The sequence below is a fragment of the Gopherus evgoodei genome, chromosome 10, assembly GCF_007399415.2.
Source record: "Gopherus evgoodei ecotype Sinaloan lineage chromosome 10, rGopEvg1_v1.p, whole genome shotgun sequence".
NCBI lineage: Eukaryota > Metazoa > Chordata > Testudines > Testudinidae > Gopherus > Gopherus evgoodei.
In genome coordinates, this window is record NC_044331.1 from 5,930,301 (window position 1) to 5,945,825 (window position 15,525).

At 41.1% G+C, this 15,525-nt stretch overlaps 2 protein-coding genes across 6 annotated transcripts in view; one reads left to right on the top strand and one right to left on the bottom strand.

Annotated features, from left to right (window-relative positions):
• The first annotated feature begins 3,044 nt into the window (after positions 1-3,044).
• SNAPC5 (small nuclear RNA activating complex polypeptide 5) lies at positions 3,045-9,074 on the top strand. 2 transcript variants are annotated; one of them, XM_030577060.1, is made up of 3 exons: positions 3,045-3,213; positions 5,041-5,130; positions 6,072-9,074. In XM_030577060.1, exons 1-3 carry the CDS (start codon positions 3,124-3,126, stop codon positions 6,174-6,176), a joined length of 285 nt encoding a protein of 94 aa, XP_030432920.1. In that variant the 5' UTR covers positions 3,045-3,123; the 3' UTR covers positions 6,177-9,074. The 2 variants fall into 2 exon arrangements, with proteins under 2 accessions (XP_030432920.1, XP_030432921.1); XM_030577061.1 differs by having other exon boundaries at positions 3,053-3,213; positions 6,075-9,074.
• A 2,499-nt stretch (positions 9,075-11,573) lies between these two features.
• MAP2K1 (mitogen-activated protein kinase kinase 1) overlaps positions 11,574-15,525 on the bottom strand; it is a 69,713-nt gene continuing 65,761 nt past the window's right edge. For all 4 annotated transcript variants that reach the window (XM_030577055.1, XM_030577056.1, XM_030577057.1 and 1 more), the window contains 3 exons: positions 15,097-15,158; positions 13,895-13,940; positions 11,574-12,524 (listed from right to left, as the gene is read on the bottom strand). In XM_030577055.1, coding sequence (XP_030432915.1) covers positions 12,411-12,524; positions 13,895-13,940; positions 15,097-15,158 — 222 coding nt within the window. In that variant the 3' untranslated portion in view covers positions 11,574-12,410. The remainder of the gene's footprint in view (positions 12,525-13,894; positions 13,941-15,096; positions 15,159-15,525) is intronic.

The window sequence follows — 15,525 nt, forward strand, 5'->3', positions numbered from 1 at the left end:
TGTATTAAGTCAGTGTTCAGTTGTAAACTTTTGAAAGAACAGTCATGTTTTGTTCGTAACTGAACAACCTTCATTCTCAAGGTTTTTGTAACCATGAGGTTCTACTTCCCTGTTATTCCCTCGGATACTCTTTTTAAAACGGAAGCAGAAATAAGAGATCCTGTGTTTTTCTCAAAAATTCTTTGTTGACAGACTGCAAAGCTCAAAAACATGAGTCAAAATCATGAAAAATTAAATTCCACAATGTTTATGAACCAAATGTACAATTTGCCTTTAAGAATTTAAATAATCCTCTCCATTTTAGGATAAAGAGAGGCTGAGTAAAAATTAATCTAACTCTGTACATATTTCCAATTAACAACCAATCACTGGTATGTTAGTTTCCTAACATATAGCATATGATAGCTCAGATAGCATGATTTTATTATTGTAAAGAATGTTATCACAAATCACCTAAATCCTGTACTTATTTTAATGTCATTTTCTTTTTACCTCCCTTGAATAATTTTTGTTTGGAAATATGATTGGCAAAAGTTACGGGGGGGGGGAGATAGCCGTTTACCAAAGCTAGATCCTTGAACAACTTTCAACAGATTATAGCAGTAGGCCCTATAAATCAAGTGAAAGTGGCAGATTTTAATGCATTGAGAAAATAGCCAGCTTTTTATAGTCTGGCAAAAAGATACCTTCATCAAAGGCACTGATTTTCAAGTTTATTACTAATCTTATATAGTATAATATAACTTCCTATAAAAATATTTGATTGTTATTTATACTCATTCATTTACTGTAGATTTTTCCTTCTGTTTTCCCATCTTCTTCCATCATCTTTGTAGAGGGTGGTGAAAAGAGTAGACTGGCCCAAGGATTTAAATATACCCTTCCTAAACCATCCTTAGTATGTGATGGGGCTTGAGGACAAACAAGTGACTGAAACCAGTGTGCCTCTTAGTTCTTCTGTTTGCTTCACGCCTTTTTTTTTTTGTTTCCTTCAGCTGTTACTTTGTCTGGCAGCTGATAACTTCCTCTTCCAAGTTTAAAATATCAGTGACAAACCTCCATCCATCCCAAATAGCAGAGGACTATTCTGAGTTGCATGAGTCTGGATTGCATTTTAAATAGCACACGAAATCAAGTTTTTAGCACACAAAATCATTAACTTATTTCAGGAAGGACTAAGAAACCACTGTGTGTACGCAGCTGGAGTACAATATGGATGTATTTGGAGCTGGTACTATAGTTGCACTTTTGCTATAATGTTGTTTATGTTACTACACATGGAAGATGTAAACTTCCCAGTGACTGAAGAGTACTAGTGCATTTGGAACAATGGTGATCTATGGAGGAGTAAGAAGTTTTGCCTTGTAGCAAGACCAAATTAACATATGGGTCCTATGCCATGTTTTACTCTTTTAGAATTATAAGGTTTTAAAATAATGTGTTTTTAAGGTTCTTTGACAAATGCCTTGAGAAAACCATTGCATATTCAAGTGTTAAGTAGTCAACCCTTTATTCCCCCATGGGAAATTAAGGACAGAATGGTTTTGAGGACAAGGCATAATAGTGGATGGTACCAGAGAGAAATTTGAACTTCTTGCTATGCTACAGACTTGTAATTGAAAACAAATCCCTCACTTTCCAATACAAGATGTTTGTAAATATCTTAATATCCCTGTCTCAAGCTTCTACAATAGTATAACACTGTTTTGATTATCACTATGACATTTTCAAGCCTTAAAAGAAACAAAAGCTAAAAAACCCTCGATATTCACAGCCTTTTGTGTTTTATATCTCTATACCTTTTTTTCAACATCTATTCTTTTACAGTTATGAGAGACATTTAAATGGTGAGCTTTCAAAGGCCTGGTAATTTAACCTTTAGAAGAATAGACAATCATTTACTCATTAAAATACTAGACCTATGATTGTGGGCTGTGTATGTGAAATTTTTCACCTGCTTCCATGTTGATCAGACCCTGTTTTCGAACAGACCTAAGTTATAGTGGGCCTATTCTCCCTTCGAAGCCTGCACTGGACAACTGAGGTCAATACACATGATGTAAAATCTTCCTCTTTCCCTTTACCCCATCATCTGGGGTTGGAATCATCATCTAAGCAGCTACCATCTTTATCTGTTTGAGGCACTTGCTTACTAGCTTTGATTCAATCCATCCATTACTTCCTTCATTCTCCTCTGAGTCTTCCCTCTCCTTCCATGCTCTCTTCACCATATCCCTTTCATTCATCCTGTGTGTCTGAACCAGTGAAATCCCGCTTTCTAGATTTTGTCAGGCACATCATGAACTGTGACTTCCATCCTCCTAACCCCTTCATTTGGCAATCTGTCCCAGCCTGTAGCGAAGATATCTCATTTCGAAAACCAGGAGGGCTCTGAACCCACGCTTAAAATACTTGAATAGAGGTTGGTGAATGGGTGAAGGGCTGCAGTGTTGGGCTCGCTGCTGGGTGAGCCTGGCCCTACCCTGGCTGGGTGACAGCTGCTATTCGGGCCAGCATGACAGCAACCCAACCTGGGGCCTCTCCCTAACGTGACCAGGTGTCCCGATTCGATTGGGACAGTCCCGCTATTGGGGGCTGTGTCTTACATAGGCACCTATTACCCCCCCCCAGCCCCTCCCGATTTTTCACACTTGCTGCCTGGTCACCTCCCGCTCTGCCCAGCAGGAGGCAGGCTGGGGGGGGGCCCCAGAGGGGACGCGCCAGACACACACTGGCAGCTGCACGTGGCGGTTCCAGTTTCCCTCAGGAAGACACGGCGGCGCGTGCAGGCGGGGAGGGGGCAGCCTGAGGCGGGCGGGCGGGGCTCTCCCTCGCCCCGTGCCCCCGGCTCAGGCTGTGGCCGAGCCTGGCGTGGGCCCCCGCAGCCGGCGAAGGGACGCCGGCGCTGTCACCTAGCGACCCGCCCCGCCTCCCCTCGGGGGACGGAAGCCGCCGAAGCACTTCCGCCCACACACGACGGCGCCTTACCCGGCCGCTCCGGCGGCGCGCGGCGCTTAGGGGACGCGTCATCGGCCTGCGCCGCCTGGCTGCGGTCGGAGGGGCGCCTGAGGGGACGCGCCGCCGCCAGGGGGCTCGAGGCGGCCGGGCTGCGCCGCGGGGACGATGCTGAGCCGCTTGCAGGAGCTGCGGAAGGAGGAGGAGACGCTGCTCCGGGTGAAGGCGGCGCTGCACGATCAGCTCAACCGGCTCAAGGTCGGCGGGGCCCCTCCCCCCGCCCGCCTGTTGCCCTGGCTCGGGGCCGAGCGCTGGGGTCCCCGCCCTGCTCCGGTGCCTTCGAGCGGGATCCGCCCCCCCCGTCCCCCCGGGCTGCCTGCTTCCTCCCCTCAGGCTTGTCTCCTCCAGGCCCAGGCCCTGCCCCTGGAGCCCGGCCCTTCGCCCTCCCCCGCCCGCGGGCGGGGCCTGGCTGGCTCAGCCGCAGGGAAGGGGCTCGAAGTCTGCCCGTGCCCTGGGGCTCGGTACGCGGCGCTTTCCCTGTGTGGCCGCGCTCCTAGCCAGGGTGTAAGATGGTAACCGGTAAGCGCCGTCAGCCACCTCAGGCCGGCTGGCCCTTCACCGGCCAGGGCGGGCCCAGCTGCTCGATTCGTTAACCCTTGAAGTGAAATCGTTTCAAATGGTTTACACAGGAAACTTTTTAAGAAGTATCTACGTCCCGATTTCTAACTGTAACCACACCTTCACCCCCCCCAACGTACAATCTCTGCTTGTATGTTGAAGAGAGACATTTTACACAACCAAGCAGAAACTTCTTACTTTGCATTTGTTTGTGTGTTCCTTTATTCTCCTTGTTTTGTCATACTGTATACTGTTTGAAAGAAGAAGTGACATTATGATGTAGTTAGCTAGATTTTACTTATGTCTTGAATAACTAAAAATACTTCAAAAATTGGGAGGCATGATTGGTGGTTAGAGCAAGAGCTTGGGAGTCAAGACTCCAGCTTTCTTTTCCAAGTGATTCATTCTGTAAACTTGGACAAATCATTTTGTTGCTTTATAGCTTTAGTTTCCTCATCTTTAAAGTAGAGATAATGTCTTTGTTCCAGAGCTTTTGTAAGGCTTATTTCAGTTGTTTTTAAAACACTTTGAGATCCTTAACTGAAAGTGTATATGTGCAAAATACTAAAACGTAAATTATTTAACTAAGTACACTTGTTCTTTGAAAAAATTATTTGAATGAAGGCTCCTTTCATTACAGCACTTAGGAGATAGCTTGCCATGACCTATACACCCTTTTCATAGCTATTTCCTGCAGCAATTGTTTGAATGCCGTCAAGTTTTGCAAGGCAGAGTGTGACTGTGTGTGAGATGCCAAGTCTGCAGTATGAGAAAGGTGACAAAATTATATTAATAGACAATTCACCCAAGGAATGCACTGATCATATATCATTTCCGGCAAGGGATATAATGTCTTTCAGAAGCATGCTGGTATGTGCAGCGTTTTCAGCATCACAGTTTTCAGAAGTGATGTCCATCACTTTATCACCTTAGATCTCTCCAGATTTAAAAAGATGTGGTATTGTAAAATTAACTTCAGAAAAGCATGTGAGCAGAGCAACAAAGCTCTGCTCAGTTTCACATGCTTCTTTGTATGTATCAGAAATAGATTAGAGTTGTCAAATACCAGTAGAGTAGTATAAGTATGCCACCCAGTATGTAGCTGTCTTTGGTGAATTGCTTATATTCAGACTTGCTTCTTGTTTTCTTCATATTGTGTTAAAAGTAGAATTTGTAATTTTAAAGGTATTATTAACTAGTAATAGTTCCTATGCTGTGGGCTGTTCCACCAGACAAATGATACAGAACCTGGTGTGTAGCTTCATGTTTGTTCAGGATATATAGTTCGCATCAAGATCATCACAAGAGCTCTTAACAGTTGGTACTATGAGTTCAGTGTATTGGAATTTACCTTCAAAAGGCTACTTTGTCACTCTTCAAAAACAATAAATAGAACTTGAGTGTATCTTGCTAACAGGCACAAAGAAATAACTGCTGGAAAGATTTATTCCAATATCTTATTTCTAGGTGGAAGAGCTGGCCCTTCAATCTATGATTAGCTCCAGAGAGAAGAATGTAATGGTCTCTCCACCAGGTATCACAGAGGAGACTCAAAAAGTAAGGAACACTCTTGCCTTTTGAAAGGAAGACGGCTCACTCATTTCTCATGTAATACTACATAGAACCATAAGTATCAAAGAATATGAAAGCAACAAAATATTGTCTGTTCTTGTTTGAGTCACTCTATATGAGGAAGTTTCTGGTAAACATTTTACATAGGGTTCTTCGATTGCAGGGGTCGGCAAACTTTCAGAAGTAGTGTGCTGAGTCTTCATTTATTCACTCTAATTTAAGATTTCGTGTGCCAGTCATACATTGTAACGTTTTTAGAAGGTCTCTTTCTATAAGTCGATAATATATAACTAAACTATTGTTGTGTATAAAGTAAATAAGGTTTTTTAAATGTTTAAGAAGCTTCATTTAAAATTATATTAAAATGCAGAGCCCCCCCGGACCGGTGGCCAGGACCCGGGCAGTGTGAGCGCCACTGAAAATCAGCTTGCGTACCGCCTTCGGCACACATGCCATAGGTTGCCTACCCCTCTTATATTGTTACAGTACTCACCAGCTAAGAAACCAAATAAATGACTTCTCCCTCTTTTTCTCCTAACACCACCAGCTTGTTGCCTTGCCTTTACGCAGTTTTAATTCACAGTCAGCAAAGCTTAGCATACTGTAAGCAAGGAAGTATAAAGCTTTTACTGTAACTTTGTTTAGCCAGGATACTACAAGGGATGGAAATTTGGTGCATTGTCAAATAAGGCTAGAACTAGTTAAAACTATGCTGTGGAGAAGTTGCTGCTTACCAGCTCAGCGGGCTTTATTATTCAGTGAGTTCAGTACGGAAAGCTCTCTCTCTAAAAAGGTTGTTGAGGTTCTGAAAGGTGCTGAAGCTTATTTCATTTTTTATTAGCACTGAGATTCTCAGAGGGAAGATGCTATAGAAGTGCTCAGTATTACTATTTCTCTTGATTGATAACTTGAACTTGTTGTTATAGCAGACTCTTGGGCAGATGGACAATGAGGCTGCTATCAATCAAACTGAATTACAGCTAAGTATTCAAGACCATGAAGAGGAAGAGGAGGATGAATCGGACTCCTGAAGGGGGGAAAAATGGGAGACAGCTGGTGTTATTTATCCTAGACTCAGGAAATTCCCCTTTGTTCAAGCAAAACTTCCCATGAGATTCTACTTGGTGCTGTACACAGATATGAACTACATAAATGAATGAAAATTACTTTTGGAGGGTTCCAGTGAGGTTAGACTGGTGGCACAGATGACACAAGCTTGTCAAAATCTTGTTTTGGATGTTAAAAGAATGAAAAGTTGTTCCACAAATATGTAGCATGATCCCTTTTACATTTAAATCCTAAAATGTAGTTTACTACTTGTTTATATATAGGTGGGAAAAGTTAATGTCGTTAACTAATTTAGTTCACTAAAGCAATAACTATTCCAACTGTAATTCCACAAAAGTAGAGATTAGGAAATTAAAGTGATCTAGGAAATGAAAAATGATGGCCCTTCCAGAATTCATGTAATGTTATACTAATAAGTTAGTGTTGCACTTGTCAGTAGACAAAGCATTTCCTTTCCTGATGACTTGCAGATACTAAATCACTGCAGCTGATTCTTGTATCATTCCTTAAATAGATGTTAGAAGGCATAGAAAACCAAACTTGTGTTATGCTGCTAAAAATAGAAAATAAAAGTAATATCTTAACTGAGCTATCCTTGTCAACCTCTGACTAATAAAATGTTTATACACTAGATTTTAAAAATCTGGTTTATAAAATGTGTGTAAAGCATTCCAGTGTTGATTAGGATTAAGCTTTAAAGCTCCTGTTGATGTCTCCCCTAGCACTAGTAGCCCTGCACAAAAATTTAGTAGAAAACCAAATAAGTCATTTAACAAATGGGGAGGGGGAAGTTTGCAATATGTTCAGTGTCCTAGATGTGGTTATAACATGATCCAACTTCTAGATAGCTCCTGCCCTCGATTGTAGGAAAATATTTGAGGAAAGACTATTGGCTCTTGGTTAAAGCTTCGCTTTGGTTTGTAGTTATGGAAACTAACTTTTAGAATGTAAGGATAGCATCATCTTCTGTTGCTGAAGTTCAGCCTGGCTCTGAGTGTAATTGAAGTTTCAATCTTGTATAGGAGAATGATTTGCAGGCTTTTCCCCAAACTCATTAGAGCTGGGGGAGGCTAGGCAGAACGTTTCTGGGCTGGATATGTCCCGAGTTTAGGTTAGAATGTCAAAATAAAGGGATTGTTTTTGAAAAGTGTATACTCTTGCACTCGTAGTTTGTAAGGCTAGCGGGACACAACCTGTGTCATTGCTTTGTTTTGTAGAGATGAGTATATTTGCTGGCACTTGCTCTGACTCTTTCCCCTTACATCTTGAGACAGCAACAGCTTGTTGCCCTCCTTTCTCTTGCAAAACATGTTCTGTAACAGTTAGCCTTAGACCTTATCTATTCTGGACAATTTTGGCATGTTATTGTTGGCTGAGTGTCTAAAATGGTAGCAAGTGTGTGCAAAGGCATACTTTATACCATGTTAACCTTGCCCTGATGAAATCTAAACAACACTTGCTGTTAGCCTATGGTTGCTTTTAAAGTTGTAGTGCTAATGTAGACAAGAAACAAGCAAATTAACTTGCATGCTACAATTAGGCCTCCTGCCACTGTTCCGCTCAGGCCATATGCACTTGAAATGGCTAACACGCTGCTGGATGTGTGGATAAGTGTTAGCAAAATAGGATTTACGTGTTCTGAGAGTTCTGGGCCACTACTAGTGTACATATGGTATAGTTTTCTAGTGGAGACAGGACTTTAGCCTGAACTCCATTTAAACATGGTTTGTACTGGGGGACCAAAGAGTTTGGATTTGAGCCAGGCGAGTGGATGGATACAGCATTAGCAGTACTGATGGCTTATCTGCTGTTGATGGATGGAGGCAGCCTGCCATCATCTTTTGCAGCATTTGATCCTGCTAAGCATGAGAAACTCAGGTAGATGGCAGGAGTCCTGGGCAATGTGGTCGAATGGTTTGAGTCCTTTCTGAACGCATTGGCTCGAAGCCCTAGTGATGGAAAAGCTGCTCCTTTGCCACCAGATGCCTTACTTTGAGTATCATCCAAGGATCAATGCTTTGTACACTTCTGCTCAGTGTTGGCAATACAGTCCAAGTACACAATATGCAGATGAACACAGCTGTGCTCTCTCTGCAATGTACAACAATGCCACTTTCAGCAAGTTAGTGATTGGATGAGACCAGCTCATGGCTGAACAAAAGCTGCTTGAAGCTGAATCCAGGCAAGACACGTGATGCTGAGGTCAGAGGAAAGCAGTGAGTTTGCAGCCACTGTCCAGTCTCCTTTGGTTAATGATGCATATCCACAGTTGATCAAGTCAGTTTGCAATTTAGGAGTGCTCCTGGATTCCTTGCTGATGCTAAGCTCTTCCTTAGAAAGAGTTGTTTGCTGCTGTGCCCAGCTGTTTAAACGTCTCCATCTTCTTCTGGTGGTGGATTACCTGCCCTCAATATCTGCATTGGTCACCTCCCAGCTGCGCTACAGCAATACAAACTATGTGGACATGAAGCAATCAGCCTACAGGAAACTCCAACTATACAAAATACAGCAGTGCAGCTACTGTGAGCACATCAAACTTGCCCTCAGCTCTCTACACTGGCTCCCCAAGGAATAGTGTGTCGAAGTCATAATTCCAGGACAAGGACTGTGTTCAACATCTTTGCTCCTCAGTCACAATGTAAGTGTCTTTAGTGAGGGTAAAGGTTATCTGTGCAGGAAGTAGTGCTTTCATGGGGGTCAGCCACAGATTGCTGAATGAACTCCCACTGGACCTACGCCATCAGAAACCTCACCACTTTCCATTCTAAGGCCAAAGCAGACTTTTCCTTGCCTTCACTAATACAAAAGGAAGTCTAACTTAAAAAAAAAAAAAAAAAAGCTGAGTATTTTCTTTGCTGAGACAGACTAAATCACACAGGGCTTATTTTAGGTATAATATACATGGAAGGTGCTCAGATACTTGATGATGATGATGGCATAAACTTGAACGGGATAGAACAGTATTCAAATATAAAATGAGTTTAACTGATTCAGCCAGTGTTGACTGGGCCCTAGATGGACAGTACTGGATGTGCTTGGTGTTCATACTACAATTATCTGACAGAGTAATATCAAGAATGGGATCCAATTTTAGTTTGGTTCTTTGCTTTTAAAACCCCATGGGATTGATACTCTTCCAATCTTCAGCCTAGGTGTACAAGAGCTTGGTCAAAAGCTGTCGGTGCTTTTACCATAAGCCTAGGTAGGGGTGGCAGGATTCAATTTTTAAAATTTCAACAGATGTTTAAGAAGTTTTCCTGTTTTTATCTATTTACCTTTTCAGTTGAAGGAAACTAAGGCAGGGGTTAGACAATTATTGAATGACAGACACAGATTCAAAAAGTTAAAAAGCTTTATAACTGTTAAAACAGATTGATCATGTCAAAATACACAAATTAAATATCCTTAAATCAAACTAACTTCTCAAGCAGCATTTTTCTTTCTTTGCCTGTCTAAATTTTTATTATCAATGGAAATATTTTTTCATCTGTGCATGGAGTGAAATTGTTTGACACTTACCAATGAAAAAAGTCTAATCCTTCCAAGCCTAAGCATAGGATGTCTTGTATACCACAAAAGGTTTTCTACTTTTCAATGTGTTTTTTAAAGGTAAAATTAATTTGAAAGAGTGTGTATGCTGTTCTTAAAATTGCTTCCAGGGAAGTTTATTACTGATCTCATATCTATTCTATCCCTATCATTCCTTGATAAGAGTCCTGATGGCCAAACAGGTTCAGATTAGGTAAAGAGTGATTCAAAGATTTTCCCATTCCTCTTAACAAACCTCTCTCAAATGTTTGGGTGATCTTTAAATTCACTTGCCTCTGCATTTCTGGGTTGCTGCTGAAACAGAATGTGAGATTACCACAAGAAAGGCTGTCTTGAGTATTTTTGGCCCAGCTGGAACCAGAAAGCTCTAGAAATGTCTGTTTCCATAAGATTTCCCAATCACTTGGTTTTTGGTGGGGGTTTTGTTTTTATTATCTTTCTGCAGAATGCTCTCTCATTGAATAGCACCAGATGCTAATAGAAAGGGCTACACAATTTCCTCTGCAAAAAGAAAATTTTTAAAAACAGCTGAGCAAATATTAAAACATGCAACAATCCTCACAAAACATAATGGGGTAGGGACTGCTTTTAGCAGTCAAAACTGGCTTCTTAAGAAACCCAGTTGACAATGGGAAACGGTGCCCTCAGATGTCCATTATTTGTTTTCTGATGATTCAGGTAATGAGTTTGCTTGTTTACACAAGATATTTTTTGTCACACCAGTCTCTCATATGCAGGGTTCATGCTACATAATTTGGGAGAGGTCAGTAAAGCGTATACAGTACAGGGTCAAGGTACACATCAGACTCTTGGACAACACTTGCAAAATAGCACCTAACCACACCAGCTAAAGAGGGGCAGAAACAAAGTCCCTCATCTCCTACAGGAGCAAGTAGAATGAGAGGGGACACTTAATACATTCACCTACCAGAGGCTACAATTGAACCAGCATCTGATTTCACACAGCAGGTACAAATTGCAGCAACAGGAACATGTGATAAGAACAGCCACACTGGGTCAGACCAATGGTCCATCTAGCCCAGTATCCTGTCTTCTGACAGTGGCCAATGCCAGCTGCTACTGAGGGAATAACTGAACAGGTAATCAAGTGATCCATTCCAAGTTTCTGGCAAACGGAGGCTAGGGACACCATCACTACCCGTCCTGGCTAATAACTATTGATGGACCTATCCTCCATGAATTTATCTAGTCATAGTCTTAGTCAACCTGTGGCACTCTTTGCCTGATGTTGCGAAGGCTGAGTGTTGTGTGAAGAAATGTTTGTTTTAAACCTGTTGCCTATTAATGTCATGTAGTGACCCTTAGTTCTTGTTTGAGAAGGAGTAAACAACACTTCTTATGGTGCACATTGGCACCAAACCACAGGCAATGGTTTCTGCACAGCGCTAGAGATAAAATGTAAACTGAAGGTCTTAGCCTCTACCTAATGTAGAAGAAAAGAGTGCTCTGTTCAGAAATAGGGGATGTGATGCTGTTAGAGAAGCTAGTATTGAACTCTTTTTTCAAGCTGACCCAGGTGAGTGTATTATGTATGTTGAAAAAGAGGATTGGATTCCAGTTCACTTCAACATGAGATAGTGAAAAGTCAATAGAAAAGGCCTATGGGAACTTATGGTAATTGGAAGGGGTTTATGTAACACAATAGTATCAAACAGGTGCTTCTTTCCTGAACATATTTAAACAGCTGTTCTATTTTATGTATGCACCCACCCTGCAACAAAGCTGTATGGTGTCAGTTAAATTCCAATTACTCCCAACTTACAGTGAAAAATTTAAAAATACCCATCCTCTAAAGTTACTTGATAATATATTTATTAGTATAGGAGATTAAACTGCTAACCATCTGAAAGAATAAGTAATTCAAAGGATTTTCATACATTTTAGACACTATACACACAGTTGTCATAAGTCTTCTTTAGTTGGGTTAAAAGGAAGCAAGTCTGATGCACTTTTAGCTCTTGTATCTATAGGACATTCAAAAAAAGCTACTTTTAAAAAAATACCAATTAAAGGAGACATACTACTAAACAATCCAAAGTATGACAGTACATTTAAAAATAAATATAGAAATATAAACAGGTCTAAAAGTAGTCATGATACCTTGTGTTTCATGGCAATACAGGACTCTTGCCCTTTTAACCGGGAAGAGTTCTCTACACAAAAGCAAGATCAGAACCATTATGACTAACTTTGAGATGCACATTTTGATAACAGCGAAAGCATGCTTGACAAATATTGTTTAGGAGGATCTCTAACAACCAACCTTGTATGGGAGACTAGATAAGCATGATTGAAGTACAGTACCACCAATTTACAAGGAATCCTGATAGAGCTCAAACAATCTGGGATTAAGTACCCCCAGTGAGATTTCCATCACAAAAAATATCCAAGTTCACTTAATCAGCAAGCACTATAATTTCAACATCTCAAACATTTTGGTCAGTAAAAGTAATCCAGTACACCAATTAATTTAGGACAAATTTAAAACAAACAGGATTTGGCACATGCTAGAACAGACTTCCTTCCTTAAGAGGTGAAATACATATTTGAACAGATATAAGCTTGAGAAATGAGACCAAAATAGCATTGTTTTAACAGATGTACAGTACAAGATTTGCTGTCAATATTCAAATTCCAGCAGCATGCGTGGGTGTACTAGGCTGGTTGAGACCTATAGTCGAACAAAGCCATCCTGCAAAATCCACTTCCTCAGCTTCAGATCTCTTAATGAAAACATGAATCTACAATATAGAGACAGAAAGAAAGAATGAGCTAAACAACAAGATAATGGAATGCAGACTAAAACAGTTAAACATTAAAAATAATTAACATGGAAATAAAACTTAGTCTAATTTACTTTCACCATTGATGTTTGTCCTTTTATTTTGCTTTGTACTCAACATGATTTGATTAGAACAGATTAGTTCATTTCATTTTTTAGGTCTTCTATGCTAGTATAATGAAGCAATGTGTTGCAAAACATTCTCAAGGAACTCTGTCATGTGACATGTATAATTGTTTGATTACAAAGACAATCACCTTAGTATGCAGAACGTTTGAGTCACAGTTATCCAAGATAGGTATCATACAATGCACTAAGTATTATGCCTTCATACACAGTGCTACATTTCTGCTAGATTAAGTGATGGAAATTATCCTGTTACCTCTTCACATCCATGATTTACGGTTGGGAGAGAGGAAGTCATAATTCATCTTCCCTTTCTGCTGCAGACTGAGGCCCTGATCTTGCAAGTTACTTTGCATGAAGTGAATGGAGTCTGCCCAAGCAGAGTAATTTGCAGGATTAGGGACCACGTGCTGCAAATTTGCTACATCCTTTGATGTTAGCTCTTCTAAAAATACTCTGATGGTAAAAAAATGGAAGCTGTATGTTCCCCCAAAACAGTCCAAGATGTTCCAGGAGATAATGACCAGCCACAGTAAAGGAACATGGGACTTACTGTCTCTTCCTCTGAAGATAACCAATAAATTTAATTACTAAATTAAAGCAAAGACCATTCTGTTTACAGCTCATTTAAATAGTGAAGGGGAAGTTTAAGAGGTAAATAATCTGTCCTCATTGTAATTAATATCAGAAAGATGTTTCTATTAAGATCCTGGTTTTAAAAAAATGACAGGACCTATCACCACCCAAATGAAGGGCCTAAAACTGCTGGATCCTCAGTCCTGGTAAGATCGCAGTGACCTTAAAGCTGCCTTTATAGGGTAGCTGAGGATGCTTGCAGTGTGGGAGGATCCTGAAATAGCCACCTTTTATGTCAACTCTTCCTGGCCGATGAGGTGGGGGGGGCTGTTCTTGGGGCAGGAGGGAACAGAGCTGGAGCCTGATGCCATCCACCAAATCCAGGTTGGCAGAATTTTCCTTAGGAGACTGTTCAAACTAATTTGTGCTAGAAGCCAGTTTGGTGCCCTGCTGGCCACAGGGTCGCAACAAGTGAAGAGATGGCTTACACCAATGTTTGCCTCCCTCTGCTTAGGTGAGCTGGGAATTCTACCTGGGCTCTTCTGAAGGACTAAATCTCAGAGCTACAGTACTGGGTTATCTAATAAGGACCAGAATCTCTTAACTGAGCAAAGAGCTTTTACTCACCATGAGTTGCTTCAAATCTGCTCTCTCTGCTGGATTTTTTATTAAGCTAAGAAAACATAAAATGTTAATAGAAAATGTCAAAAGGTATTGAGTCATTTTCTCTGGTCAAGGACAGGCTTTACCAGCAGGTTGTGCTGAACAATTTTTCAGCGTCCTAGCTGAGTTTTTCTTATTGCACCCCTAAGCCTTATAGTGATGCAATTCCCACTGATTATATACATTTATGGGTCTAAGCAATTACCGGTTTTTTAGGTGTTCATAAATGGATAGTAAAATTCACTCTAGGCTGTAACTTGATATATGAAATTATCCTGGTCGCTGTGCTGTATGTGTGGTCTTGTGGGGGCAAGAATACATGACAGGAACCCAGCTGGCAAGGATTCCTGGGATTTCTGTGTTAAAACTGAATTTTCAGTCTGAAAAATATGGATGTTTCTAGGCCTGGAAATCCCTTCCCCCAATATCATCCTTCTGACTGAGGAGGAACAAGGGGGACCCCTTTTGAGCCTCCCAGCTGGAAGGAGCTGGTGGCACTGTGTGTTTTGTCAATGTCCCCTACTCCTCTTGGGAGCTGAAAATGCTGCAGCTCCTGTTAGTCAAAACACCTCAGCCCCAAGAACCAAGAAATAAGATTCTGGGTTTGTTAAATACAAGTTAAAAATTAAACGTATTTTTTCAGGTATAAAATTTCCATAGGAAATGAATCCACGCAGAAAACACCCAATTCACTACAAGTTTGATTATTGGAATGCCCACAGGGAACACAATCTTGGCATAACTGGGGAAAGTTCTAGTGTAAATAATCACTGTGGGGAGACAGGACCAAGTACCAAAAGTGTGGATGATTCAGAACCTGATTCTGCACCCTTACCTGCTGGATATAGCACTTCTTAACCTGCAAGCCTTTAATAGGATTACTTATGGCTGTAAGCACTACACCCAGCAGTAAGAGTTTACAGGATCAGGCCCCAAGGTTGTACTGTATTTCCTTTTGCAGTTGACATTACATAAAGACCACTGAGTCCTGACTATGTGAAAACATTTGTCCACAGCTCCACAAAGTAGCAGCATTCATATTTGAAGAAAGAACTAATCTCTTAGCGTTAGGATCCTTTTAAAGCAAATACATTTTCTGACTAAAAGCAAAACTGATATCCCACATATGGTCCCCTGGAAGCTTAATCACCTCATAAAACACTCACCATTTGTTCACAAAATCTTGAAATTCAGGACTGAAAACACCACTGGGCAATTTTGGTGGAGGCTGGAAATGAAATAAATGGTAGATTAATGCAAAAGGAATGAGTGATGCTCTTACATCTCAATGAGTTGATTAGTTGTGTGTTATAAGTCTGTATATAGCTTGTTGGGCCCTGTGGTGTAACAGTAACACTATCTGTGCTGTCCTTCATGGCTGAGGCACTGGCACAAGGACCAGATGACTCTTGCTTTCAGACCAGTGGAGATTAAATACATGGACACGTAATTTCAGAGACGAAACCCGCGATCCTACTACACTTTACAAATCAACACTGGTCAATTTTTGGAATGGCATTAGCAATGGCTGAACTATAGGTGCTCAGGGGACAGCTGGCCGAAGGGGAAATGTTACCATATTGTGTATTATACAA